Source organism: Prenolepis imparis, unplaced genomic scaffold (assembly GCF_030444845.1).
Source record: "Prenolepis imparis isolate NDT839.2.m4 unplaced genomic scaffold, iyPreImpa1.0 SCAF_15, whole genome shotgun sequence".
Classification (NCBI taxonomy): Eukaryota; Metazoa; Arthropoda; class Insecta; order Hymenoptera; family Formicidae; genus Prenolepis; species Prenolepis imparis.
Window position 1 is genome coordinate 5,864,879 of NW_028141173.1, and position 27,915 is coordinate 5,892,793.

The 27,915-nt window shown below is 36.1% G+C and overlaps 5 protein-coding genes across 9 annotated transcripts in view; 2 read left to right on the forward strand and 3 right to left on the reverse strand.

Annotated features, from left to right (window-relative positions):
* Nucleotides 1–13,733: 13,733 nt before the first annotated feature.
* LOC145946065 (PSME3-interacting protein) lies at nt 13,734–16,304 on the reverse strand. Of its 3 annotated transcripts, XM_083055464.1 has the most exons (6): nt 16,052–16,303; nt 15,899–15,973; nt 15,634–15,732; nt 15,126–15,345; nt 14,896–14,963; nt 13,734–14,805 (listed from the first exon to the last, which is right to left on the reverse strand). In XM_083055464.1, the coding sequence occupies exons 2-6, from the start codon at nt 15,945–15,947 to the stop codon at nt 14,468–14,470; spliced, it is 774 nt and encodes a 257-aa protein (XP_082911590.1). In that variant the 5' UTR covers nt 15,948–15,973; nt 16,052–16,303; the 3' UTR covers nt 13,734–14,467. The 3 variants fall into 3 exon arrangements, with proteins under 3 accessions (XP_082911590.1, XP_082911588.1, XP_082911587.1); XM_083055462.1 differs by having other exon boundaries at nt 14,896–14,960; nt 15,899–16,304; XM_083055461.1 differs by having other exon boundaries at nt 15,899–16,302.
* A 243-nt stretch (nt 16,305–16,547) lies between these two features.
* Nucleotides 16,548–18,389, reverse strand: Hmgcl (hydroxymethylglutaryl-CoA lyase). Its single transcript, XM_083055460.1, has one exon. It carries the CDS (start codon nt 18,116–18,118, stop codon nt 17,114–17,116), a length of 1,005 nt encoding a protein of 334 aa, XP_082911586.1. The 5' UTR covers nt 18,119–18,389; the 3' UTR covers nt 16,548–17,113.
* A 183-nt stretch (nt 18,390–18,572) lies between these two features.
* LOC145945976 (ribonuclease H2 subunit A) lies at nt 18,573–21,008 on the forward strand. 2 transcript variants are annotated; one of them, XM_083055299.1, is made up of 3 exons: nt 18,573–18,708; nt 19,002–19,365; nt 19,874–21,008. In XM_083055299.1, the coding sequence occupies exons 2-3, from the start codon at nt 19,210–19,212 to the stop codon at nt 20,720–20,722; spliced, it is 1,005 nt and encodes a 334-aa protein (XP_082911425.1). In that variant the 5' UTR covers nt 18,573–18,708; nt 19,002–19,209; the 3' UTR covers nt 20,723–21,008. The 2 variants fall into 2 exon arrangements, with proteins under 2 accessions (XP_082911425.1, XP_082911426.1); XM_083055300.1 differs by having other exon boundaries at nt 18,583–18,708; nt 19,142–19,365.
* Nucleotides 19,329–27,915, forward strand: part of LOC145945978 (uncharacterized) — a 216,783-nt gene continuing 208,196 nt past the window's right edge. The window contains exon 1 of the mRNA XM_083055304.1: nt 19,329–19,365. The gene's annotated coding sequence lies outside the window, so the exon portion shown is untranslated. The remainder of the gene's footprint in view (nt 19,366–27,915) is intronic.
* LOC145945979 (uncharacterized) overlaps nt 21,083–27,915 on the reverse strand; it is a 138,726-nt gene continuing 131,893 nt past the window's right edge. Inside the window, exons 3-6 of one of the 2 annotated variants that reach the window (XM_083055306.1) lie at nt 27,646–27,781; nt 25,998–26,143; nt 23,848–24,109; nt 21,083–22,674 (exon numbers count right to left, since the gene is read on the reverse strand). In XM_083055306.1, coding sequence (XP_082911432.1) covers nt 22,604–22,674; nt 23,848–24,109; nt 25,998–26,143; nt 27,646–27,781 — 615 coding nt within the window. In that variant the 3' untranslated portion in view covers nt 21,083–22,603. The remainder of the gene's footprint in view (nt 22,675–23,847; nt 24,110–25,997; nt 26,144–27,645; nt 27,782–27,915) is intronic. The other variant, XM_083055305.1, reaches the window with a different exon arrangement.

The window sequence follows — 27,915 nt, forward strand, 5'->3', positions numbered from 1 at the left end:
TAATTTGAGATGATCGGCTTGGCGTAGCCGTATGGGACTCCCGGCTACTCTGATATGTGTCACCAAGACGTAGCGCTGATCTGTGATGTGATCCGGTGGGCGAAAAAGGTTGCGAGAAGATCAGTTCAAATGGATTACGAAGGAGAGAAAAAGTAAGAGGAAATGTCCTTTCGAAAAAGAGCATAACTTTATCTACGGTGATTCACCGTGCGTTTAACTTACTTGTCAGAGACCGCAAACTTATAATGAAAAATATGTGTGTAGAGCCCCCCCAAAAAATATTATTTAAAAATATATTTAAAAAATTGCAATAGATTAAAATTTCTTTTATATTTTACAAAGAAAGGAAACAAATATTATGACACTTGCTGAAGATTTAAAATCTGTATATATGCATGTATTAAAATATTTTCACGATTATTAGCATAAATTTTTCAGGAAAAGAAAAAGAGAGAAAAAGTGTGTCGAAGAAAAGAGCGAATAATGCACACTTTCGGCATAATAATGATACCTGGCTCATCCTACGCTATATAGGAACTTCAGATATAATGGTCGGAGCGCAAAGTACGCGAGGGAAGAGGGGTTGGAGGGATCGGCGTAGTGCTTGCTAATGGAGGCGCATTGCTCCCGTCAAATATACGTCTACTTATCAGCTTAATAGTCACGCACGTAAAACAGTAGAAATAGCGGATGCAAAAAAAAAGACCGTGCAATGCGCGTTAATGTAGGAAAGGACCGATGCATTGTGAGTACTCGTTGCTTCGAAGTGCGAATTTTACTTTCCCGCGTAAGTAAATTATTCTTTCGCGAAAATTATGTTCGGGATAATTGATAATTAAGTCGCGATTGCTTGATTTTTATTTGTGCGAAAGACGAGCCGATATCAAACCTACTCGTACGTTTCTAATCGCGAATGAGCGCAGAGAAAGTAGTTTCTGTAATGGTTCCAGATTTCTTTCTTCCTCTCTCTCTCATTTTACATTTTTACTTGAAAAAGAAAATGTATAATCTAAAGTTGGAAAGAAGTTTTTCAATCTTCAAGACTCACAAATCAGTAACTTTGCTTAAGACAGAACTTAATGAAAGAATAACAAATCTTTTGCGCCAACTTAACGTACCATACCCATTATTCATCCGCTGAGTCAAGAATGCAATCAATGACCGTTCGCGAGTCAATCCTTGGGCATAAACTTGATAATCCCGATAATTCATCCAAGTATCGCGGCATCCAAAGGTCCACTCTAAGATCGCGCATGAGCGATATAAGCGAGAGAAAAAAATTTCGACCAAAAGGAGAGAAAAGGAGAGAGTGAACGAGCGAGAGGGAGATGCGAGGCAGAGCGGCAGCCGCGCGGATGCTGCGTGCTTCTCCATTTTGTCTTAACGCGGTGTATGCGGTTGCTAGGCAACAGCCCTTACGCTCCATTCATATATAATTCAGCAGCCAATGCGGGCCACGCGGGCCCGCACCCTCGCTCAGTCATTCGGCTTCGCCGCCGCCGCCGCCGCTCCGAAACGCGGCGGCTAAAACAGTGGTATGGTGCTTATAGAGCGCGCGCACGCACGCACGCACGCATGCACGCACTTTTGTATAAGCCCGGCAGCTTCGCGTACACGCATATTCCGCGCCGGCGACGGCCCACCGTCGCTTCTTTCCCCTTTTTCTCCCGCGAGCCCATCGTCGACCCCGCTACTCGACGTATCACTTGTCTCGTTATTAGTACGGATCACTACTGAGAGAAAGACATATTTGTATTATATTTTGATAAGGGATGCGCGTCTCCTCCCTCGATCGATCTCTCTCTCTCTCTCTTTCTCTCCGAGATGGTCCATCTTTCGCAAAGTAAACTATCGCAAATTCCGACTGCGTTTTCATGTTTGTTAACTTTAATCAGCGATTATGTCGTTCTTATATACACAGAATTTACCCTGAAAATCATGATAATCGTGGGACAATATGGTGTGGAAAGAATTTGATTAATTTTACCATACTTTTAGTAAAATTAATCAAACATATTTGATATTTTATTGTAATAAATATTATTACTTTTTACTTTTTATTATGATAAATATTAATCAGAGAAATTCTCGTAAAATTCTTTCCACACCATATTGTCCCATAATTATCATAATTTTCAGGATAAATTCTAGGAGAAGATTCTCTCTGATGTGTATCTACTGCAATTTTCTCAATTAATAATTCTAATTAAAAATGTTACCCGTTTTGAATCGAGATTAATTAAAACATATTTTATGATTCAATAATATTGCGATAATTACACAAAAATTTTAATTTTATTCATGTTTTGTTAATCTTCTTTCTGAGAGAGATATCGACTGTTACTTATATTTTACTATTATATTTACTAAAATATATACATATATATATATATATATATATATATATATATATATATATATTGATTAGTACGTTATTAAAATGAAGAAACAATGATTAGAAGATAAATGACACTTAAACATGAAAAGTTTTACTAATCGACATTTACAAGATTATAAGTTAATAACGTGTTATACGTGTAATATACGTAGCATATTTGACGCGGCAATCGACGGCTTAATAACGTTGAATATCGTAGCAGGCAACGATGTCCGTTATATAACACTCAACGCGTTAGAATTACAAAATTCAAGAGTAAAAAAATCTTTACAAAATATAAGTATATTTATATTTTCAGCAAATTATTTAAAATACTTATTTCTTTGAATATATTTGCTCTTTAATTCCGTATTTCTAAAAATAATTGAAGAGAATATGCAATGCAATAATAAATGGAGCTTGATAAAAATAGCTTTCTTACTAAAAAAATTTTTTTTTTCAAAGAAAAAGTAATATTTATAATCATCCAGTCGCAGCTTTTATCAATAAAATATACATATAAATATATAGACAGAGCATCTTGATATCATTTTCAATCAAGAAAATTAAAAGTATACTTCTTTTCAGAAACTAAAAAAAGAACAGATGAATGGATTAAAAAAGAAAAATATTTATAATAAAAGGATTACAGATACACCGAAATAATGATTTGAAATTTTGACAAGCTATATATGTATATATCTTTCTGTTTGACTATGTGATGTTGAATCGCAGCAATCTCGTTCTGCTATATTTGTTCTTAAATAATGTTCATCTTATAATGTCACAGCACAATTTAATTCCAAACACATGCCGTGTCGTGTCTTATCATTAAGCCTGACAACTAATTTAGAGATTCTAGAGAGCCAAGTTTCCATCTCTCGCACTGCGAACGTCGTGATTTCTTCCGAATGTCATTTCTGCGCCTGTGTAATACCTCTCCTCGCCTAAATAGATACGTATGCTCATCATCCGCAAAAACTCGCGCGCATGTAAACGTATTTTCGTCCTCTCTTTTTCTTTTTCCCTCCCCTTTCCTCTCATTCTCTCCTCACCCACCCGATGGTCCTAGGTCTTTCCTGACCCTTATTTTTCTCCTTTACTTCTTCTCTTTCGGCCGGCCCGTTATTTTATTTAACGCTCGCCCTCCTTTTGCGCGCGCGGTCTTCAATTTTTCGGTCCGTTTGTGGCCGCGAGTATATCTCGAACTTGTCCGGCATCGGGGTGAACATAAACGAACGATCAATAATGAAGGCGCGAAAGCCGAGGCTCGACGTCGTAAATCAGAAACGTTTGTCTCTTGGATTTGCGGCCTCAAAGAGCTTCCAGATATATCTCGCGATCGGAACATGCGCGATTCTCGGATTGAAATAATAATTGGGATGCTGCACGTGAGATGCAGAAATTATAAAGATCTGCGTGTCTGTCCGCGAATCATTATCTTTACACGTATATATCATCATATTCTCTCGCTAACGTAACAATTCCAGATAATTATTCAAGAGGTAGTCTTTCATCTTTTTTTACTCTCTCCGATCAATAATGCTGAACTGCAATTTAGGAATCGTAACCACATGATATGTATAGAAGCGCGTTCCAGCGATGCGTCAAACAAAAAGATTTTTATTTACACGCGGGAAATTATATCGATAATGATACTTGCACAGTACACGGAAGTGACATTCTGCGTGTGTGTCGAAAAGGACTTTAATCCGAGCGTCAACAGAGGCATTACCGCGCATCGATAGCCTCGACTCTCTCTCTCTCTCTCTCTCTCCCTCTCCCTCTCTCTCTTTCTCTGTTTCTCTCTTTCTCCCTCTCTCTCTGCCCATCCCTTCATATTCCCACCTCAGTTCCCTTTAACCCCGACCATTGGCTACGGGTATGGAACCTAGCGAGCGAAGCGAGGAGTTGGCGTCCCCAGCTCGCTCGCCTCATGCGATATTCATGGTTCATTATCATAGCGAATCATGGCCCATCAGCTTTTGATTGTCCGCCAGCGTTGTTAGTCCTAACTAATGCGACTGCAGTGACCACGATGGCGAGGATGGCCGGAATGTTGTATTAGAGGATAAGCGTCATCTTTCCTTCACGATTACACCGGCAATGGGCGGTTTCGTAACGACCGGCGACGCACAACGCCGAAAATTTCTTTCAATAACTAAATATTCGACGGCTTTTTCAATGAACGATATATATACTAAAATGTCTGTATTAAATATATTAGAGTTAAAAATTGTTTAAAACTAACTGTCTAAAAAAGGCAGCTCGCGCATTTATCCCCTCTTAGCGAGAAATTGCGAGAATTGTGTGTTTCATTTTCTTGATTGATTAATTTACATAAGTTATAAACGTTATGAGATATTCTTTGAATTGAATAACTTTTTACATAAATATTGAAATTGGGATACTTTTTTTTTATGCAAAAGGCGCAAAGCGTATGAAACGAAATTAAAGAGTCTATTGAGTCTGTGATAATTTATTGTTTTTTTATTCGCGCTCTATTGAAAAACTCATATATACGTAACTTGAGGAAAATTCACTACATCAAGACTGAATTTTTCAAAGCAGTTTGTTAATTTAGTATTTCGAATGTTGGGATGATACGGTTAGAACTGAGAGAAATAAAAGTAACGAAGAAAAATGTTGCATTTTTAACTGGAGTGTTGCTACGAAATCTTCATGGAAGACTAGAATACGAAGTGCATCTATTTCCATATTCGCTGTCCTAATATAAATATTAATAGGGGCCTCGTAATGTGTTGTATGGTCTGCCAAGGATATATAAGTTGGCTTATTTATAATTCGATAAAGGCGTTGACTAAAGTAAAAAAGAAACTTTATCTTCTTTAAAATAATTTATTCACGACTCTCTATTATGCGAGTAATTCAATCTCTCTTGATATTCTGTTTCAGTGTACAGAGCCGTTCTCCATATAAGATATATAAGGATAAACTCTTAGAGACTTGGGCGTATCGTACACTTTATTGCAAAATATATATATCAAATACTTTATATTCAAATTTATTTCATTTAATTGGCTAGTTTTGGGGAGATCTCATCTGTACATTTTTATATATTCCGTCTTTGTTTCATCAAACTATTTTTCATTTTGTCAGCGGCTTTCTAAATAGCTTTGTTGTGTGTAAAGTAATTTAAATATATTTAATTTTGCATTTTAAAAATTCGATTGTGTGAAGTAACTGAACCAATTATATATAATCAATTTTATTAATCGTATATTAAATGCTTTTCTTTCTGCTACGATGTAAAAATTGTATTTAAAAAATTACAAACACGCGCGCAGTTGAAAATATCGCAATAAATGGAATAAGCGACCGCGCGGAATATCTTGAATATCTGGGTGAGGTGAATGATTTTAAGAAATTCTTGTAAACGAGAGAAACCATTTTGCATACATCATCGCCAATGTACCGTGTGAAGTCGTTTGATTAGACAGCCTAACTAAGTTGGCACGCCGGGCGAACGGCAAACGGCCTTTTCCTCTCTGCCTCCCATCGCTGCACCTTGACTCCTGCTCGACCACAGTTTCCCATTAAGTATTCACGTTGACCCCAATTTGCGTGCAAGGAGTGTTCTAGGAAACGGAAAGCACGATGGCATGCAGATACGGAAAAATAATTTTGCGCGAAAGCTTTCCGGAAAACTACTTTTATCCACCATTGTAAGATACGGGATAGATATCGAAATATATCAGTATTTTACATCGCGGATTCATTATCGGAGATTTGTTTTACGATAATTAGCTAGTAAACCGAGAGAAAAAATATTAGTGCTAAATCGGTAGCATCATCGGATCATAAGCATATTTAATTATCTATTCACTGACTTTCAAACTTTTCGTCCTCATCTACGTCATTCTTTTTTTGCATTCGATTCGTACTAATCTTATTATTATTTTTTTAATTGCTTTAATATTTAATTCTTTATCGGTAATTATACATATATATGCTAAAATGTATTAATTTAATATATATTTACACATTTTTTTTTAAATAAATTTATTTTTAATTAATTCTAACTTCTTCGCGCATAAAACATTACTTCTGTTATCAACAAGATATAGATGTATTTAAAAACATTGTGTTTTAACTGAATGTTATAATCTTCATAAATTACACACGCGATTATAATATCGATTTTTTCGCATATTTTATCAGCAACTTAGGTTTTAACAAAATATTAACTTATATATTTTATTAAAATCTAAATTTGCCGATAAAACATGCGAAAAAAATCTATGTTACAATCGCGTGTGTAATTATATGAAGATTATAATATATTCAATTAAAACATAATTTTTTAAATGTATCTTGTTGATAACAGAAGTAACATTAATGTTTTATATACAAAGAAGTTAGAATTAATTGAAAATAAATTTATTTTTAAAAAAATATGTAAATATATATTAAATTAATAAATTACCGATAAAGAATTAAATATTAAAGCAATTTAAAAAAAACAATGATAAGATTAGTACGAGCCGAATGCAAAAAAGGCATTCCTACATCATTATGTAGATGAGAACGAAAAGTTTTAAAGTCAGTGAATAGATAATTAAATGCGATCCGATGCTACGGTCGATTTAGCATATGTCTTTAACACAATATTTTTTCTCTCGGTTACTAATAGCTGATTATCGTAAAACAAATCTCCGATAATGAATCCGCGATGTAAAATACTAATATATTGATAAATTAAAAAAAATAGAATAATAATAGATAATGATAATGACAGAAATAGATAATGTTAGAAACAGATATTTGCAAATAAAATATGGAGCAATTTTTCTTCGAAAGCTATTCGAATTTCTCTTTAAAAGTACTAACACATATACCAAATGTATCTTATAATCGCGATTACGCGTGAATAAGTATTAAACTATTTTAATGCAATCAAAGGGTCAACCCGTTTCACAACCCATTGCCCGTTCCCATTAGAAATGTCTTTCGAGTGCTAAATCGAGTGGGATCAGCTCGTAAAATCCCAAACACTTTGAGACCCTCTTAAATCGGCCTAAAACTATTGTGTCGCAAAGACTGCTTCGTTGTGTACATGATGAAAAATATAATTATTGTTCAATAATGTTATTATATGATAATAATAATAAGAATTATATATTATACATAATAATAATAAGAATAATAATCTCCCTTTTTCTAATTGACAAATTTTCTTCTTGTAGATATCGAAAGCGTTTTCTAATCTATTTAATAAAATATTTTTGATAAATTTTTGATATCTAAATAAAATTCATATGTATCAATCCTCTTTGAACATTTATATATTAAGTATAACATGGATATTGTTATAATGCTATCGATATTTTATAATAGCTTTATAAATAGCTCGATTATCGACGTATTTTTCTATTATAAAAAGTTTGAAAAAATGTATAAGTAGTTTTCAAATTAAATGTATAAAGTATATCAATAATTATATTTTTCGATTTTAGTTTTTGTCATTTTTGACTCGTCAAAAAAAGCTACAAAAGATAATGTGGAAAAATAACATATCACTAATTTTTTAATTTTCTCGAAAACAAAATTATCTACAATCTCTCTCATAATCAAGCTGCACAAAGATTTTATCTTCTTACGAAACTAATTTCTAAGGAGACATCTTTAAGGATACATTATTGATAAATTCACGATAAATTTTGCAAAACGTCGTCGGGAAGAATCCTAAAAAAGAACTATATAGCGAATATTAAAAATAACACAGACGTCTAGAGACCAAGATTTATTAAAATTATTACCTCGAGAAAAGGTAAAATGAGCGAACCATTTTTACAAATAGCTGACATATGTTTTCATATAAAATTATTTTGTTTCTGGTTGTATTAACAATATAACGAATCACTCTTACATTTTCTATTTAAAAAGTTGACACATTTTTAGAATTTCGTTTATTGTATACTATTTGCAGTTCTTCACCGAGGATAAAAGTAACGAGTCATTGCAGTAATAATAAAATGGCGCTTAATATTTCTCTTCTACCTTCCCGAGATAATAAATCTAATAAATTTTGCTGTCTCAGACATCGGGCAATGTTATTTTTGATACTCATCTCTCATCATCTCTCGTCTCTCCTTACAAGCTTCGGCGGCGCTCCTTCGCAAAATCCATCGTGAATTTGCCGATAGCGTGTCCCAGAAATACGAAAATCAAGTCTCGTCGTGCAGCTTGATTTCGATCGCAGGTAGACACACACAGGATGTGACAAGCACGAGAGTCGGGGGCATGTACAGCCAATCAGTGGTTTTTCCTAGACTGGCTGTCATTCAGTCAGCCAAGTGGAAGGACAGGAACGGCTTGTGGTTCGGCTTTCGCATTATTCATTATGCAGCTCACAACACGCCGTCACCTGCCACCGCAGTCCTGTATACACAGCCAGGTCAGGATTGACCACACACACAGATGCAACCGGCAAGAATGTGTGTGTGCGCGTGTCTAAGCCTATGATAAAAATAATCGCGTCTCTACAGCGAATTACAGTCGCGCGCGTTATATCGCTAAGATATATTACAAGTTGCAGCAACGATCTCGAGGTATCATCAAATATTATTGCCTGTAAAACTCATCGCGTTCGCTTTCCGATCCTCGCTATAGCGCGTCATTATTCTTCAAGATATATATATAAATTCTTTTCTTTAGAAATGAATCGAGTTCTTCAATATTTTTTAATATCTAAAAAGATTGAAGATCTTTTCCTTTTATATATTTATATGTTTAACAAAGAAGCTATTAAACTAGATTAATGACTCTATTTTTTTATACGCAGAGAGAATTTTCTCTTCGAATTTACCCTGAAAATTATGGTAATCTTGGGACAATATATGGTATGTAAAGAATTTTAGGAAATTTCTTTAATTAATATTTATCACAATAAAAATAATAATATTTTATTGTGATAAATATTAATCAGAGAAATTCTCATAAAATTCTTTCCATACCATATTGTCCCACGATTGATTTTCAGGGTAAATTCTAGAGAAAATTCTCTCAGTGTAGATTGATAGAAAACGAATAAACTGAATAATGCATATATTGCATCGATGCATGCTTTATCAATATGTAATTAATCAATGTGTTTTTACGTCAATCAATTTATCCCATATATCTCGTGTGTAAAAAATATATATAACTTATAAAAAAATATTAATACTTTACAAAATACTTAATATTTTATTTATATTAAAAATTTTTAAGTGTCAAAATATATGTCGCATTTTTTCACGCCTAACATAAATAAAGCAACACGATAGCGTACATTGAATCTATCAGACTCGTGCACGCGGTTCGTAACGAAAACTAATACGTTAAGATCACAGTTACGATACACAGAAATGACTCGGATCAGAAACTCTATGGTTCTGTTGAGTGACAGCGCCCCATCCATACAGGCAATATGTTTATACTAGACTGATAATGAATTCATGCTGTGCGTACAGGGCCAAGCTACTTGTGAACAGGTTGCAAGAGCATTACGGATCGGCTCGCACAGATGCTCTTTTGTCGGCAGATGAGTGCGAGCCCAAGGGATAACGCTGGATGATATCAGATCTGTCGGATCGATATAAGAATCAGGGGAATCGGGGTACACACGGACACATACGCGTATATTTTCCACACGCATTGTCGCGTGAGTGTGCGATACGCAGCCGGGATATCCCACGGGTCCCAATGGGAAACCATCCACGGGGCTTAATGACAATTCTGGCTATTCTATATCGCTCAAACGCTCGTTTGCGCTCGTTTGTATGTACGATTATTGATGCTTAAGTATACGTACAACAGAAAAAAGAAGGTCAATGTTCACAAAACTACGAGAACAATCGCGAGAAAATACGCGGCTCCGAAAACAACGCAAGAGAATTAAGTACACTGACAAGGAAAGGTACCCAACTGTCACTCACGGATTTTAATGAAACTTTGCACACTTGTAAAACTATGCAAAATAATAGACACGTATTTTTTTTTTTATGTGCGGAGAAGCGATTTTAAGGGCAGACTATACCACAAGTAGTAGGGATGAAACAAAAAAAACAATTAATGAATTAAATTCAATATACTAATTGTTATTGAAGAAACTATTATTGTATGCACTGTTAAATTTAATAAAAATTAATTCCAAATAACTTGTTTAACAAGACACTTCATGTACCTTTAAAAATTGTCGACCAATAATAGTACAAATAAGAAAAAATATGATTTTCGCCACAAAGTACTCACAAAGTATGGGCGTTATATTTAATCAACCCTTTTGTATTTTTAAATTATGACAGATTCGAATTCTCCGCAAACCCCATAATACCTCAGTTTTCAAAAAAATTGTCAAGAATGTATTTATAACGTGAAAACCACCCCATATATACAAGGGGTTGTTTCTGCCCTTAAAATCGCTTCTCCGCACATAAAAAAAATACGTGTCTATTATTTTGCATAGTTTTACAAGTGTGCTAGTTTCATTAAAATCCGTGAGTGACAGTTGGGTACCTTTACTTGTGAGAGAATTTTCTCTTAGAATTTACCCTGAAAATCCTGGTAATCGTGGGATAATGGTATGGAAAGAATTTTATGAGACTTTCTCTGATTAATATTTATTACAAAAAAATAATATTTATCACATCAAAATATAAAATATGTTTGATTAATTTTATTAAACTGCATAGTAAAATTAATCAAACGTATTTTATATTTTATTGTGATAAATATTATTGTTTTTATTGTGATAAAAATATTAATCAGAGAAATTCTCATAAAATTCTTTTCGTACCATATTGTCCCACAATTACTATAATTTTCAGGGTAAATTCTAACAGAAAATTCTCTCTGTGTACTATTTGCGTCATCTTTGAATATATAGTGAATGTATAAATTAAATGAATATGGATTTTGCAAAAATCGGCGCATGTCATCTTATAAAGCAAGAAAAAGATTTTTGTAACATGAATTAATGTTTTGGAATATTATAGTAACTCTGACATTTATTTTCTTATCATAAAAGTGTTAATATAAAAATTTCGAGTAATACATACAAGTCACACGAAAAAGTAAATTAATTTCTATTTAAAAAAAATATATTATTTCTATTTAAAAAAATTTAATTTTTTATCAAAATCAACTAAAGAGGAAGTTCAAACACATTGAAATACACAGATAAATAATATAATATAATAGAAAAAAGAATTTGATCAAAACCGAAAAAAAACTGTGAATATAGCATATTATATATGAAAAATATTTGCGGGTAGCTATGTATTATTGCACCTTTTATAGACACATATAGTTGATATATCAAGAATTGTAATAGTTGTCAATAAAATGTTATCAGTACAGATCTCTACCCAGCTCCTCGGGTAAAGAAGCTTTCACGACTTAATGGATAAGCGTTTTGATAAAGCCGATTGTTGATAATTATGTACCAACTTGGCTTTTTATCAGCAGTATCAAGAAAAACCAAGACAAAACATAAAGGCAAAAAAATAATCATTTCAGATATAGACAAAAGGTTAAAAATTGTAAAAAGATTCATCCATTGTACAATATTCTTATTAAATCGGAAAATAATATCAATAACAAAAACATCATTTTTTTGCCAAAGAAGAGACAATATATCGTTGTAGCTAATCAATCACAACGACAATATATGGACTTACTTGCACATCGTCACTTCCGCTGCAGTTCGGCCAGAAAATCCCTCGAAACGCGAAGATCTCGGACGATTTCCCAGGACGTAGATGCAACTTAACCTCCGAATGTTCGTGTCACCAGTTCAGAGTGTCTAATGTACTGTCTGCACACACGGGCTCTTTCACACGCACTATTTATAATATAGTCAGATGTACGACACTTGGCGGCAGACACTCGCCATCACTTTTCGCGCACGTAAACTTTTCGCACGTCAACAACAATCGCGGGAATGCGCGGGACGATCGGATACAAGCAAACACACGATACGTTCGCGCAAACATGGCGGATCTATCGAGAAGCGATATTGCGATTCTCGAAGTATCGAAACGATCGAGACGGTAAACTTCACATAGCTAACGTAGAGAATAAAAATTCGGAATACTTTAATATGAAATATACACATACACTTAAAAAAAAAATATATATATATATAACACGAATTATTACAGACGCGATAATTGATGCATTTAATTATAGACACACGATTACCTGGTAATTTCGTTGCACTTTTCAATACATCTCGGCGAGAGAATAGATAGAGAATAGAGAGAGAGAGAGAGAGAGAGAGAGAGAGAGAGAGAGAGAGAGAGAGAGAGAGGAGAGAGAGAGAGAACGATATACCTATGAACGCGTTCAGAGAATTTCGATGGATTCGCGACGAACGGAACCGGAGTCGTCGATACCGATAACGACAATTATACCGCGAATGTTAATGAATATGATACGACACACTCGAGTACGAGATTCGCTTTTAGACGACAAACAATCGCGGAAAATGCGCGGGACGATGCGATGCGAGCAAACACGATCCACGATACGTTGCAAACATGGCGGATCTATCGAGAAGCGATCGATATTGCGATTCTCGAAGTATCGAAACGGTCGAGTCGATAAACTTCACATAATTAACGAAAAAATAAAAATTGGAATACTTTAATATGAAATATTCGTAACACTTAAAATATATATATATATATAACACGAATTATTACAGACGCGATAATTGATGCATTTAATTATAGACACACGATTACCTGGTAATTTCGTTGCACTTTTCAATGCATCTCGGAGAGAGAATAGAGAGAGAATAGAGAGAGAATAGAGAGAGAGAGAGAGGGAGAGAGAGAGAGAGAGAGAGAGAGAGAGAGAGAGAGAGAGAGAGAGAGAGAGAGAGAGAGAGAGAGAGAGAGAGAGAGAGAGAGAGAGAGAGAGAGAGAGAGAGAGAGAGAGAGAGAATGATATACCTATGAACGCGTTCAGAGAATTTCGATCGATTCACGACGAACGAAACCGGAATCATCGATACCGATAACAGCAACTATACCGCGAATGTTAATGAATATGATACGATACACTCGTCTACGAGATTCGCTTTCAAACAACAATTCGTGAGAAATTTGCGGAGCGATTCCAACACGATACATCCACGCGAAACTGACCACGGATCTATCGAAAGGTGTCGCTGTCAAAGCGGCAAACGTCACGTGCAATAAAAATTCAAAAATATTAATATTTTTAAAATGCCCCTAATGTGTAACAAATAATTACAAATGTTGCAATGAATTACAGAGCAGATATGCAAATATTTGACAATAATCATGTCTTCTTGTTTTCAATTTTAGTAGAAAAGATATACGTGTAGAGAACTTTAATTGATTCGTGAAATACAAAAGATGGTACAGATAATAGCAATCGCACGCAATAATTAATATGTTATTAGCGAATCTTTACGCAACAACTTTTCGCGCACAATTTACTTTCAGACAATACAGTCATACATTATATACATATATAGAGATATATAAGTGATTCAACCGTAACACACAAGCGTTCTGTAAAGATTCAGTAATGAGCAATACAACGATTCTCAAAATGTATATCGAAATATTTCAAGTAACTGTAATAATTAGCATATAAATATAATTTTACATATTTTAAGATGAAATATCAATATGGTCGAAATGGCGAGTAAAAGCAAAAAGAGTATATGCAAGTTAGCTTATTATTTATTTCATTGACGAATCACCAATATTCCATTTCACACAAATCCTCCTATTATGCTACGCTTGAATTATATATACATTAAAATTTGAAATTGTGATGAAATGGTTAATCAAGATAATCAGGATTAACGCTTGTGTGAAATACTTATTATGAAATTATTAAATATAATTTGACAGTTTGTGTCTAATTTTTATAATATAAATAAACTATGCGAGTATATTGGCTAAATGTAGTGGAAATATGTTCACTTATTTAAAACACAATTAATAATTGCAACATAATAATAAGTTTTTTTCTATATTCACAAACATTACCTTCAGTATATGCATAAATATGTATATGTGATGTTCATGTGTGCGCATATGATATTCAGCTTTTTTCCTTTTCTTTCAACGTTTTTATTTTTCGGCCTAACATGTCGTATATGGATGGATTTGGTTCAGTTTCCTGGTCTGTGTCGGAACTGCAATCACTGTCACTAGAATTATCATATGTTCCAAGACCGGGTAAGATGCCGATACATTTGAGTCCACTATATTCGTTACTTTCATCAACTTCATTTAATATATTTTTATCGTTTTGTTTATCTGACTCAAGATTAGAAGTATCAGTTTCTGACTTGCTAGATACATGCAGTTCTTTCTTTTTCGTAGCATCTGTATCATCGGATGAGGGCAACTTTCTTTTAATTCCTTTAAGTACTTCGCCTGTACAAAAAATTTATACACATTATACAGGAAGTATAAATGTATTATACATATAGGAAATAATGAACAGTGTATTTCTAGAATCTTTACCTTGTTTTTGCTTGTCTGATCGTTTTAACACAACGCCTGCAGGCAGCTTTAATTGTGAAGAACGGCTACTAACATATAATTAAAATTGAATGTTTTATTTGCTATCGAATTATTAAATTATTCAAGAATTATTAAGATTATAACTTAGAAGCTATATGCACTATAACTTCTAAGATAAATAAAGATTATCTTGAAACTTATAAAATTATGATGATGTAATAATAAAATACCTTCCACAAACAACATTTTTACTACTGACAGGTGGGTTCTTCAATTCTTGTTTCAACTTTTCATTTAATTTCTGTTCTTGAAGCGAAGCAACTGCAGCTTTAAAATCACGCATTTCTTTTTCTTCCTCAAGATTTTTCTTACGTTCCTCTTCAATTTTAGTTCTATCTACCAAATCCAAAAATTCGACTTCATCATCGTCTAATCCTTTGATCATATTTTCTGGAAAGAACAAAGATTTTTTAAATATGTAATACTGAAGAATGAATCTCAGAATGTTGGAAAATGTGTCTATTATACTGACAAATATTATTATAGATCATTAGCAAATAGTAAGTTTTAAAATCAATAAATAAATAACATAGAACAAAAAACTGTTTATTATATTACACACAACGATTGATCTTCAATAATGAATATGAATTAATTCATTGTATTAAGCGCTATCTAATGAGAGCATTACGCAACACTCGATAATTAAAACAAACTTAATATTATTTTTCTACTTACTTAATTTATGCGCTTCTTCATATTCCATGTCTCTTTTATTCTTCTGCTCTTGTAATCTCTCGTATAATGATCTAGGATCATAAGACTCCTGTGGAGCTTCTGTAAACCGTTACACACATGAAATACTTTCCAAACGTTCATAAGACTCGAGATTGTTGAATTTAATTGTTAAAGTAGCATATATACAACACTTTCAACATTTAGATAGGATTGTAAAAAATGATTATATATACTGCATAAAATGTAGACAAAATATTGACTTAACCTAAAGGTTGGTCAGCAGTTCGCACACGATCCCATTCCTCTTGTCGCATTCGCCGTTGTTCGGCAAGTTCGGCCTCTGATATAAAGCCCGAGCTCATTTTCACTGTTTGTAAATACTCCCTTCTATGTGAAGCACAGAGAACAATACACTTACGAATATTTTTTCTACACCTCTCGATGAAGATAGACAACACTTCAATGGAAGAATTTAAAACTCATATGTTTCTAGCGCATGCATCCTCTTGAATAAAGATAATAATTTCAAATAGTATTCAAAACATTTTCTGTATAACAATCACTCCGTAATATTGTGAAGGATGAAAAAATTTATTATGACCTGACAGCGTTACGAGAAATGTTAATTATTCCGTCAAGCAGTGAAGAACTCAAGCTGCATCCAGTAATACAGAAAAGCATGGATTTATTTGACTGCCATCTATATACACTTTAGAAGAAAGAATTAATATATCAGCATCATTTTTGAACTATACTTTTTTATTAAATATATCGAATAATATTGTTTCAATTAAGGAATTTTAAGCATTTTAGAAATCACTTTATATACATATGCTTTTTTTTATTGGTTATATATTTAAGTAGATGTGTTTTTTGCTATTACTAGAACAACACACAAGTGCGCGCTATGTGCGCACTATTCTTCGATTTTACATAAAAAAAAATGATATTTTTATATAAAGTTGGTTTCAACTTGATTAATATTTTTTGATAGAAATCAGCTGATTAAAGCGTTAATTTGTTAATTAAATTTTAAAATAATAGTATGTAATAGAAATTATAATATAATATGTTTTAAATAAAATGTTATAGTATATTAAACTCGATTAACATTTTTTGACAGAAATCAGCTGATAATTGTGCGCCGATGGAGTCCGCGGTTTAAAAATATTAATTTTCAATATTTTAAAGCGAGCCAAAAATTAATCTTTCATATATTTTATCACACACACACATACACCTATGTACGCATTACGCGTAATATATATTTTAAGAATTATAAATCAAATATACAATTATATTTTTATATAAAATCTTATCTAATTATATATAAAATCTTATATATTATTCTGTTTATGTATAAAAATTATTGATAAAAAAAGATATATATACACATGTATTATATACAGTAATTTAATATATTTTTGGAATGTAAAATTCTTTGGTTTTTCTTGACTCTATTAGACTCAATATCGCGCAACTAGCATTTTTGACGACTTGTTTTAGCAAGTATAGCCATCCCAGTCCTTGATTGATTTGCTCTTCCTAATTGTTTGCTTATGTAATCACCAATTTCTACTATTTTATTTAAGTCTATTCCAGTTTCTAGCCCTTGTCCTTGTAGAAAGTATAATAAATCCTCTGTGGCAGCATTTCCTGAAGCACCAGCAGCATATGGACATCCGCCAAGTCCAGCAACGGAAGAATCAAAGACTCTTATACCATTTTCGAGGCCTGTACATATATTTACTAGAGCCTGTCCATATGTATCATGACAGTGCAATGCGTAATAACTCATGTTATTCGAAACAACATGGTGTAACTCATTCAAAACACGTTTAATTTTCTTTGGCGATCCTGTGCCTATGGTATCGCCCAAAGAAACTTCGTAACATCCGCAGTCTAACATCATTGAAGCCAAATGTGCTGTGATAGCTGGTTTGGTTTCCCCTTCGTAAGGACAATCAACAATGCAGGATACATAGCCACGGATTCTGATATCGTGCTTCTTTGCCTCCTCAGTAACAACCTTGAAATTCTCCACGCTCTCTTCGATGGTGCAGTTGGTATTGGCCCTGGAAAAAGCCTCCGAGGCTGCACCGAACACTGCAATTTCTTTCACACCTGCTGCGATAGCACTCTTCAAGCCCTTGAGATTTGGCACTAGTACTGGATAGGATGTGCCCTGTTTTTTCTCAATCTGTTGAAAAACTTGCGCGTTGTCCGCCATCTGAGGAACCCATTTCGGGGATACAAAACTTGTGACTTCAATACTCTTCAATCCGGTCGTCGACAGTCTGTCAATGAAATCGATTTTGACTTCGGTAGGCACCACTTTCCTCTCGTTTTGCAACCCGTCTCGTGGTGCAACTTCGACAACTTTGACGAAATCGCTAGATCGACCTGATGCGTAACCTCTAATGCGATTGTGAATCCTCAATTGCAATATTAGTTTCTTCGGCAGTAATTCTATCATTTTTATCATTATGTACAAAAAACTCACGAGTTATTTATAATAACAAAAGTATGTAAAAACTTTATTAAAACTGTGCTTTTAACAATATGTTACACTATTTACAACTTATAAATTGAGGTGATTGCACAAAACCAGAGAAGAGAGATAGATTGTTTATCTTTCTAATTCTAATTGCAGACAGAAGATGTCGTAATCAGTGTTGCCAATTTCAAGTCACGCAACACGAGACGGAAGACCGAAAGACTGAAGACTGAAGAGAGAGAGAGCGCGTGTCGTGTGCGCGGCGCGTTCGACTTTTAACCTTCAAGTGGCGCTGCGTCGCGCATCGGAATTCGGTGCGCGGAGTGGGGGGAGAGTGGTGGGAGGCTGGGTGGTGGGGGGATGCGCGCGCCACCCAGCCAGCCCCCACCACGCCCCCCACTCCGCGCACCGAATTCCGATGCGCGACGCAGCGCCACTTGAAGGTTAAAAGTCGAACGCGCCGCGCACATCGACACGCGCTCTCTCCTCTCTCTTTCGTCTTCCGTCCCGTGTTGCGCGACCTGAAATTGGGCAACACTGGTCGTAATAATAACTGCTAGTGTTTTCCGGATATGAAAGTAATTAGAAATGTACTGCATTTGATTGAGCAATCAGGAGTGGAATTACGTGCACAATCGAATTCAATCAGTCGACTTCTAATGCGTTTCTGCTCTACAGTTTTCTTAGTTCATGTTTATTTATCATTGGATTTTTGATGAGAAAAATTCTATGATAAATAAGCATGAACTAAGAAAACTGTAGAGCAGAAACGCATTAGAAGTCGACTGATCGAATTCGATTGTGCACGTAATTACACTCTTGGACAAAAAGGGATAAAGATTCCTTTGTTCTGATTGGACAATGCAACTAGTGTCATCGCGCCACATGAAAATGCACCCTAATCAATTCCCTATTCGCGAGAGTATCGCAAATGTTCGAGAGTTCGAGTTGACGGTAAAATCTTGGTGTGTCCTTTTCTAAAAAAGGCATGTTATTTATGTAAACAAAAAGTTCAGGTTCAGGTTATGTGAGGTTTATTGTTTCAATCGAGCTTTTTACGCGAGTGTAAAGCGATAAAAATGAATAAAATGGACGAAAATGGAACGGAAGAGGATAATCGAGAAAAAGAAGAAGGTTCGCAAGAAGAGACAATTAAGGTCATCACCTGCGAAGAAGATTTAAGTCCGTTTTTTGAACAGAGCGACCACAGCATCAATAAGGTTCACTTTTCGGAGGTAAATACATGGTTTTATAAATATGAAAAATCTCTTTTTGTGTATACGAATAAAGTAATAATCGATGCGAAAATACAATGTACATCTAATAGCTTTGTACTACGTCAAACACACAAACATGGATATATTTTTGCTATTTTAACAAATAACTATGTGCATTTTTTTAAAACAATTTAACTCCTTTTTTATGAACATCTCCCATTTTATAAGCTGAATATTAATATCACTGTACAAGGAAATTATATTTTTGAAGTAATATTTGTTTTTTTAACAAATAATATAAATATATAATTAATATCTAAACATATATAAACGTAATTACTATATAAACATAACATAATTACAAATAATACTGGAAAACAAATAAGTATTAGAAGAATAGAAGAAAGAAACAAGAAAGTAATCGCACAACAATTTTATTGTACTACAAGTGATATCGAAGAAGCAATGAGAATTAGAGGAATGGAATAGAAGCATGAAAGTAATCGCAGGAACTGATTCATCGTAGGTTCCACAAATCTGTAGGGACGAGCCGTGCCAGCTTGGGGTGGACGAGGCGGGTCGCGGTCCGGTTTTAGGTCCGATGGTTTACGGGATCTCGTACGCTCCGCTGTCGCGTAAGCAGTTGCTGGTCGATCTAGGTTGCGCCGATTCCAAAAGTCTGACGGAAAAGAAGCGTGACGAAATATTCGATGACATCTGCAAGAACAAGGACAGTATAGGCTGGGCAGTCGAGGCGATATCGCCGAACGTTATCGCCAACAGCATGCATCGTCGTACCAAAGTCTCCCTCAACGAGGTCTCCATGGTTTCGGCCACCAAACTGATAGAGAGGGCGATCGAAGCTGGCGTGAACGTCGCCGAGATTTACGTGGACACGGTCGGCAAACCAGAGTCTTACCAGGCGCGACTGAAGGGCGTATTTCCCGGCGTGAAGATAGTCGTGGCGAAGAAGGCGGACGCGACCTATCCGATTGTCAGTGCGGCCAGTATCTGTGCCAAGGTATCGCGAGATCACGCGATACGAGCGTGGCGATTTCGCGAGGGTGACTCTATCGGAGCGGAATACGGTAGCGGCTATCCGACCGATCCGGTGACTAAGAACTGGCTGTCCGGGAACGTGGACGGGGTATTCGGTTTTCCGCAGCTCGTTCGATTCAGCTGGTCCACCGCCGAGCAGATTCTCGAGTCGAAAGCGCTGGCGGTAGAATGGGAAGAGACCGAGGAAACGGAGTTGCCCAACGAGCAGAAAATTTTGAAGTTTTTCGCCAAGTCTCCGACCAAATCGTCTAACGTTCACACAAAAAAACACCCTTTCTTTACGGAACGCTGTCTATCAAACGCGACTGTCTTATGATACATGTTTCATGTTGAAATTCTATAGCTTTCTCATTATAGTCGTACAATTGCGTTTTAAAGATACGATTGAGGAAAGAAAAAAATTTATAGGAATTATATATTTAATAGACGTACATACTTTATCTCTTTAATATATTTAGCGATATTTTTTATAATTAATCGGGACACATATATGAGAGATTTGGAATAAAAGTGGATTGGATAAATGTACTTTATTCTGAATATCTTCTATCAAAGATATTTAATTATTCAACATTGTTCTCTCTGTATATCTTTCGTTAAGGTTTTATTTTAGATTGATGTACAATACATTTTTCGAGAAAGACTTGCAATTTACTGAAGAGAATATCCCTCACGTTTAGAATTCAAATACTTTTTTTTTTTATATATAAATCGATATTTCACATCACGCGTTTAACTTTTGGAACGTTAAATTAAAGACAAGTATATATATATATATCTTCCGGCTTATTAATTTTATATATATATATATAATATATACATATTTACATGAGTGTGCCCTTATAGCTACCATAGATAAAGAACGTGGCAGTTTTACTTATGAAATTTCTCTCTACGTACCGTGCCACCGTGATATAATTAACAATTAGGAATGCTTAGCGTGAAAAGTTCGAAAAATCTTTGGTAAACGCACGCTACAAGTCACACATGTCGTACAATTATTCCTAGACATTATCTCGTTAACGCACGATTAATAGCGACTAGATCGTTAAGGGCTACGGATGATGGTGGCGAAACAGAAACGACGATTTGTTTGCGCCGCGTCTCACTGCCTCTTCTCGGTATGTATGCGCTAGGCCGATTCGTGTTTATTTTATTGATTTATACGCGCGGGAGCGGCGTGTAATAATTAACAGCGCGTCGTCCTCGTTTTCTTAACTAAACATCTCGCTGTCCGAAATGCCATGTAAAACACCGATAATTAATCTTATTGAATAAATGACAAAACACATTTTTAGATATATAATACTTTTAGACATTTACATAAATTTTTCAAACAAATATTCAATAAATTCTTAACAGAATTAGCTCGAAAGTAACGAACGAAATATTTTAAAATGTATCATGAATTATATATCTTGATCAGTTTGAGGATCTGTGGAGAATTTTTCATACATATATGTTGAAATCGTTAATATATTACATTGTCTTGCAAATTGAATAAAGTGCACTTGTACTCTATCATCTCTATATAATTCGTACGTAGGGCAGTTAATAAAAATTCGATGAAATGCAGATTTGTCACGTTCTCGGTTTGTACTGCTAGCCGCGCAGCGGCAATATTCAGACGAAGCGCGTGTGTATAACGTGCGTGTGCATCCGAAGAAATCGATTTATGCACTTTACGCACGAGTCGCCGCGAGCGACGATGTAAAGAGTCGCGACTCTGAATTTCCATGACATAAACTACCGATTTGTGACGTGCATACCCTTTCGATGAATATACACACCGAGAATAATGCATGGTTCGTCGTGTCCCTCGCGCACTACACGAGAAATACGTAATTTTATAACGCGAAAATTAAACGACCAAGTCGCCGCAACGTTCAACGGGGATTGTATCTTAAGAGAAAAAAAAAAGAGAAAAAAAATCCATCGTTTCTTTCTTTACAAAATGAAATTTCACCCCTCCACTCTCTCCATTCTCTCTGCATATCCGAGTAAAGTCTAACGTACTGATAGTGTGTGTCGTCTGCCTACAATTATTTACGTGGTTTCTAGCTCCACTCTAATTGCAATTATAAAAAATATAAACAACACGGGTAATTTATTACGTAATCGTGTCACATCGTGAAGGTGGCTTCTCCTCGAGGCCTAGAGGATGAGCACGAAGGGCGGCGATTGGTATCCTCGATCCTTACCGTAGCATCAGCAATCCCATGATCACGAGAACGACGCACGGTCGGGCCAGCGTTACACTTCCGTTCGCTGAAAAAGAAAAGAAAGAGATAGAAATATATACATGTGCCGTTTCCCCCGAAAGGAAGAGAGAGATCAAATTCATAAATATTCGGGAAAAATTCAAGGCTTAAACTTTGCGCGAGCGGGAACTGAAGCCCAGTTAAGCGAGTTTAGCTAAAGCGATTTGTTGCTCAGGCGCGCTATAAGAGACGGCTGAATTAAGAGGGATCGACGGAGATTTCGTGTCCGCGAAATTGGATTCCCAATCTCTTTCGATCGCTTAAACGATCGGTGTGATTCGGCAATTTTCAAAATTCCTTCCTGTGTTTCCTCTGGAGGAAGAGATCTGTCATCGAGACACATGTTTCGCGTAAAACGAGTTGCGTGTTTTGGCTTAAGCCAGACGGAACCGATGCAACGTATTGAGGGTGGAAAATGACGTCGAGTTGCTAAACTATCCGCGAGCTTCGAGTTGGAGATGTTAACACCGAGAGGGCTGGATCCGTTATTTCGGCCACTAAGCCCTTCTAACACGGCCACAAAGCCTATATTTTTTGCAGACTCGCAATCAATATTAACGACGTGAACCATGAAAAACGTCAGTTTTTTTCTCGCGGTTTGAAAAGCGATTCTTATCCCCCTTTATAACAGAGAGACGTGTAATGATTCTTCGAGATAGACCCTCGCGTCCCAATTCTTCTGATTGATGTAAATAAAATGTCATTCCGAGAGTCAATATCCGCGATATTACGTCGCTTGAAAAAATGTTAAGGCATTCGGAATAAACTCGAATAAAGTAAACCCCCTGTTGTTTGCTCGTTATACTTTATTATTACTTATTGTTATCTCATTTTATTCAATTTTCATTCGCGATTTCTCTCAGCTTTTTATTCCCTCGCCGTTCTTAAACGTCAAAAAAGATAATTAAATTATGATGGAGAGAAGAAAAAAGATAATATTCTATAATAATTGTAAATATAAATTATTTATTTTTCTCGATAATAATTTTATAACATTTTTAATCTGAGAATTTTTTAGTGGTAGTTTCCTATACATATGAAATAAGCGACAGCTAAATTGAAAGACACGCGATAAAGAAATCCGTGCGGTATAGGGTAGACGTCTCGCCCTTCGCGTTGCTACGTCATCTATCCTTAGTCGAGGGCTGGCCGGGAGAGATTTCTCTTTTTTTTCTCTTACCTAAGATATGCTCGGCGTGCGTGTGCCCTTGCGCCCTTGTCTCCCTGCTCTCCATTACCGGTATCTTCAGGGGCCTCTCGCCCTCTATGCTGAGCTCATTCGATTTCCAATATAGCATATATATCGTCGCCAGGCATTTGATCTTCAAGTCTCCCTTCTTGAAGTGTTTCGTGCGCAGACGGAATTCTAGACCGAGCGTAGCGGTCTCTAGACCCTCCCGGTCTACGTTGGTTAAGAGCGGCTTCAAGAACTGCGCTTCGACCTAATCGAAGAGCGGGAAAATGGGAGTGTATATTCTCTCTCGGCTTGAACGACGACGACGACATTCTCGGAGATATTCGCGAATGTTGTCGTCCTCGCCCTTTTAATCCTTTACGGTAAACTGATAACTTTCCAAAATTTTCATATATAATGTTCCGGCGAAGTTGAAGAGGTCATTTATGCTTTCGAAACACGTGTTTTATTCAATGAGACAGAAAAGCAGCTGAAAAACAGTGGATCGAAAATAATGCTCCATTTAATAACTTTGATGACCGTAAAGGATTACACAGGATAATAAATGAGCGATACTTCCTAGATGCGCAAAGTCACGATTAATTAAAGATTAATATTCTTCTTCTCTCTTTCTTTTTTCTTTTTTTTCTTTTTTTTTTCTACGAAATGTAATAACGTCGTCAGTGCTCCGCGAATTAAATACCACATTATCTGTCTAATCTACTTCGTTCTTGGAAAATTGACTCTTGACCCACGAGCTCCTTGAGAGCACTACATAAACTTTTAATAGCAGAAGATTGCTATCTCTCTCTCGTTACATTTTATTATAAACGTTTGCAACAAAAATTAAAAAGCCTTGTATATTACGTACAACATATCATCCAATCATAATTAATAGCATAATTGACAATGTTTTATTTCTCGCATCACAATAATTTTCACGTCGAAAATTTTGCAATTTCTCTCAATGAACCAAGAATTTCGACGCGTTAACGGCTCGTAATTTGCAGTGCGCATTCGCCGCTCCGCGTATTACAAATGGAGAGATTATCTTTTAATCGTAAGATTATCGATTCGAATATTGATTAATCCAATTTTAATAAGCCGCGAACGCTGAAACACTAATTAGGCAATTTTGCGAGCGTCCGTTTGCAACGGCCGAAGATTAATTATCCAAGAACCAATTATTTGTTCGCGTATGAAAAATGAAAAAGTTGCACGCCAAAGAGTACACTTTGCAAAATTAATCCCCGAGCTTTGTTAGCGCGTAATCGCGGGTCAACGGGACATTAACGGTCAACGCTTGTTGCGAAGAGACGCATTATTTTCGCGCAGAAGCGAAATTTACCGTGGCTTATTGCCGCGATGGAAAACTTTTAACAGTGTTCAAGAGAAAAAGAGAAAGAGAGCAAACTGTTACGACTTTTCCCTGCCATATAGTAATATCAAAGCGCGCTTTTACGGAACCTCGTAACTCGTGTGTCACGATGGCGGTAAAACATGATATATTACGAAGGAAGAAGTCCTTATTAAGATAGATATGAAGATTCAACTTTGTCACTTGTGCGAGATGTGTAGGACTCTAACGATGTATAATATTAGCGTCAGACTCTCTTGGATCAGTTTAATCGATAATCTCTGCTTAGATTTTGCTCCAGCAGAATATTAATTTAAATCTCAATATGTATAATATGTCATATGGGAAATTTAAAGTTTTAATCCTGGAGAATGAAGATTAGAATCTCTAACTTTTCAGAAAGTTTTTAGTCTTGAAAAATTAAGATAAATATAATTATAACAATATTTTGCTATTGATAATACAACTGGTCGAAGACTTGTTCCTGTTTCTCTCTCTCCCTCTCTCTCTCGCTTCCTCTCTCAACCGCACTTCGCATAAGCGCGTGCGAATCCCTAAATAGACCACTCTAGACGGATTTGCCGAGATCACGGCTTATCTCGGACGTCGGTGACGTGTGTCCTCGCGAAGTTTTACGCTTCCGACAACCCGGGTAAGACGTTGCGGTACGCAGACAGGTACACACACAGAGAGAGAGAGAGAGAGAGAGAGAGAGAGAGAGAGAGAGAGAGAGAGAGAGAGAGAGAGAGAGAGAGAGAGAGAGAGAGAGAGAGAGATGCTGCGCGTCTGGAGCACTCACGGGTTCGCCGTTGATGAACCAGCTGAGCGTGGCATGTGGCTTCGACTTTGCTGAAGTGCAATTGAGCCGTATGACGTCGCCGAGTTGATAACGATGTTTCCCGGATCGCGGAGTCGCCGTAATGATGGGCCCTTCCTCCGGCAGTGCTGGAAATACCGGAAACGCTTTCGTGAGAATCGGCTTGATTTTATCGTGAGAAAAAAAAGAGAGACCCCCGCCTCTCTCTCTCGATCAATTCGAGCGACGACGAAAGCGCTTTTAACTCGCGCGCGCCCGCTCGAATATTTTAACGCAATATCGCTTGACCGTAATTTTGTTGCGGCTAGCTTAACTTGTTTACGCTTACCGGCACGGAAATTTTAATGGAGTAACACTTCGCTATAATCATTGTGTAGTCGATATATGACACGTTTAACTATATATACATGTCTACACACACACATACACACACTATATTGTATTATACATATATATAGATATAGATAAATGCGCGGTAAAAGAGAAGCAGCTTGGCTGGCGCAAAAAGCAAGCGATTGAGATTTCGTTGGTCCGCAATGGGATTAAATGATCGTGGATTAAAGAGGTTGGACGAAGAAAAAAATATAACGGCGGATCTTATTTAGATTTAAAAGATTTCCCAGACTCCCCACATAGTTATTGAAAAATTCTCCCCAATCGATATCTAATATACGATATTAATCAAGAGAGAGAGAGAGAGTTCAATTTGTTGAAGGGTCGGAGCAACGTTGATAATCCTCGAGTTAGAAATGATCGGGGAAAATCTTAACGAATTTCGTGTCGATAAATTGAATGTCGCGATTTCGTAAATTGTGCGAAGCAATTAAGCGAATCGGTTTTGAGTTTGTCAATGGGAGAGTTCCGCGCTGAAAGAAGGTACTTCATTTCTCTGGGGCGCACATGACGATAATAAGATAGGATTAACGGAAAACGTTTAGAACGGCGAGAGGAAAGTCGAAAGTTACACAGACGCGATATTACTGTCAGGATAAATTGTCAGTGATTCGTCACCGAGTCATATAGGTCGATATGCGAGGGGGGAAGAGAGAGACGGAGCAGATAATGTTCTCCCTCGCAGATTAAAACTAACTCGACGTAATTAACTCTTTCGGAGCTATCGGAACTGCGATTCGTTTTAATTCCTCGCGCGTTAAGTGGCTTATAAAATCCTCGAGGCCGTTAAAATTCCTAATCCTCGACGGAAAATCTCTTCTCCTCCCTTCTTGAGAGTACGAAACCAAAATCCTTTCGTTAAATGACACGTATATAAATCTTTGTCTCGGAATTAAACCGTCCCCGAGTCACATTTCACGGAGATAAATCTTTCTTTAAGAATTTGATTTTACTTCGGACATGAATAAAATTACGATTAGTCAGCACAGTTTTCTTTCCGTGTGTTCTTCTTTTTTTTTTCCTCCTCGGTTCGCGGTCGCGATAACAACAACATTCGCCCGGATAATGAGAATCGGCCAAGAAGAGGAGGAGGAGGAGAGCGTCTCTCGCGGGTATAAATCAACGACGTATAACAATATACCCAAGTTTTGCGGAAGTCCCCGGATTGCCGTTATTGCGCGATTCCTTTGAAAGATAAAACTCTTAATTAATACGAATCTGCTTTGATGCTCCTTACCGACCACTTCCATATCCGAATGGTCGGAAACTGTCTGGAAGGACGGCGCCTCCGCCGAGACCTCGCATCTGTAGCGTCCCGTGCTCATGAGATTCAGGGAAAAAAGGTCGACGGTCCTGTCGGTGGAATTGTGAATCTGAAATAGAAAGAGGAGAGCATTAAAATTTCAATCAAAATTGTTGATTCCAACTAAGATAATCGAAAGATATATGTGTAGAATAGAAGGTAGGAGAATCAATTTCTCTCAACGAGAGTATCTTACGATATTTT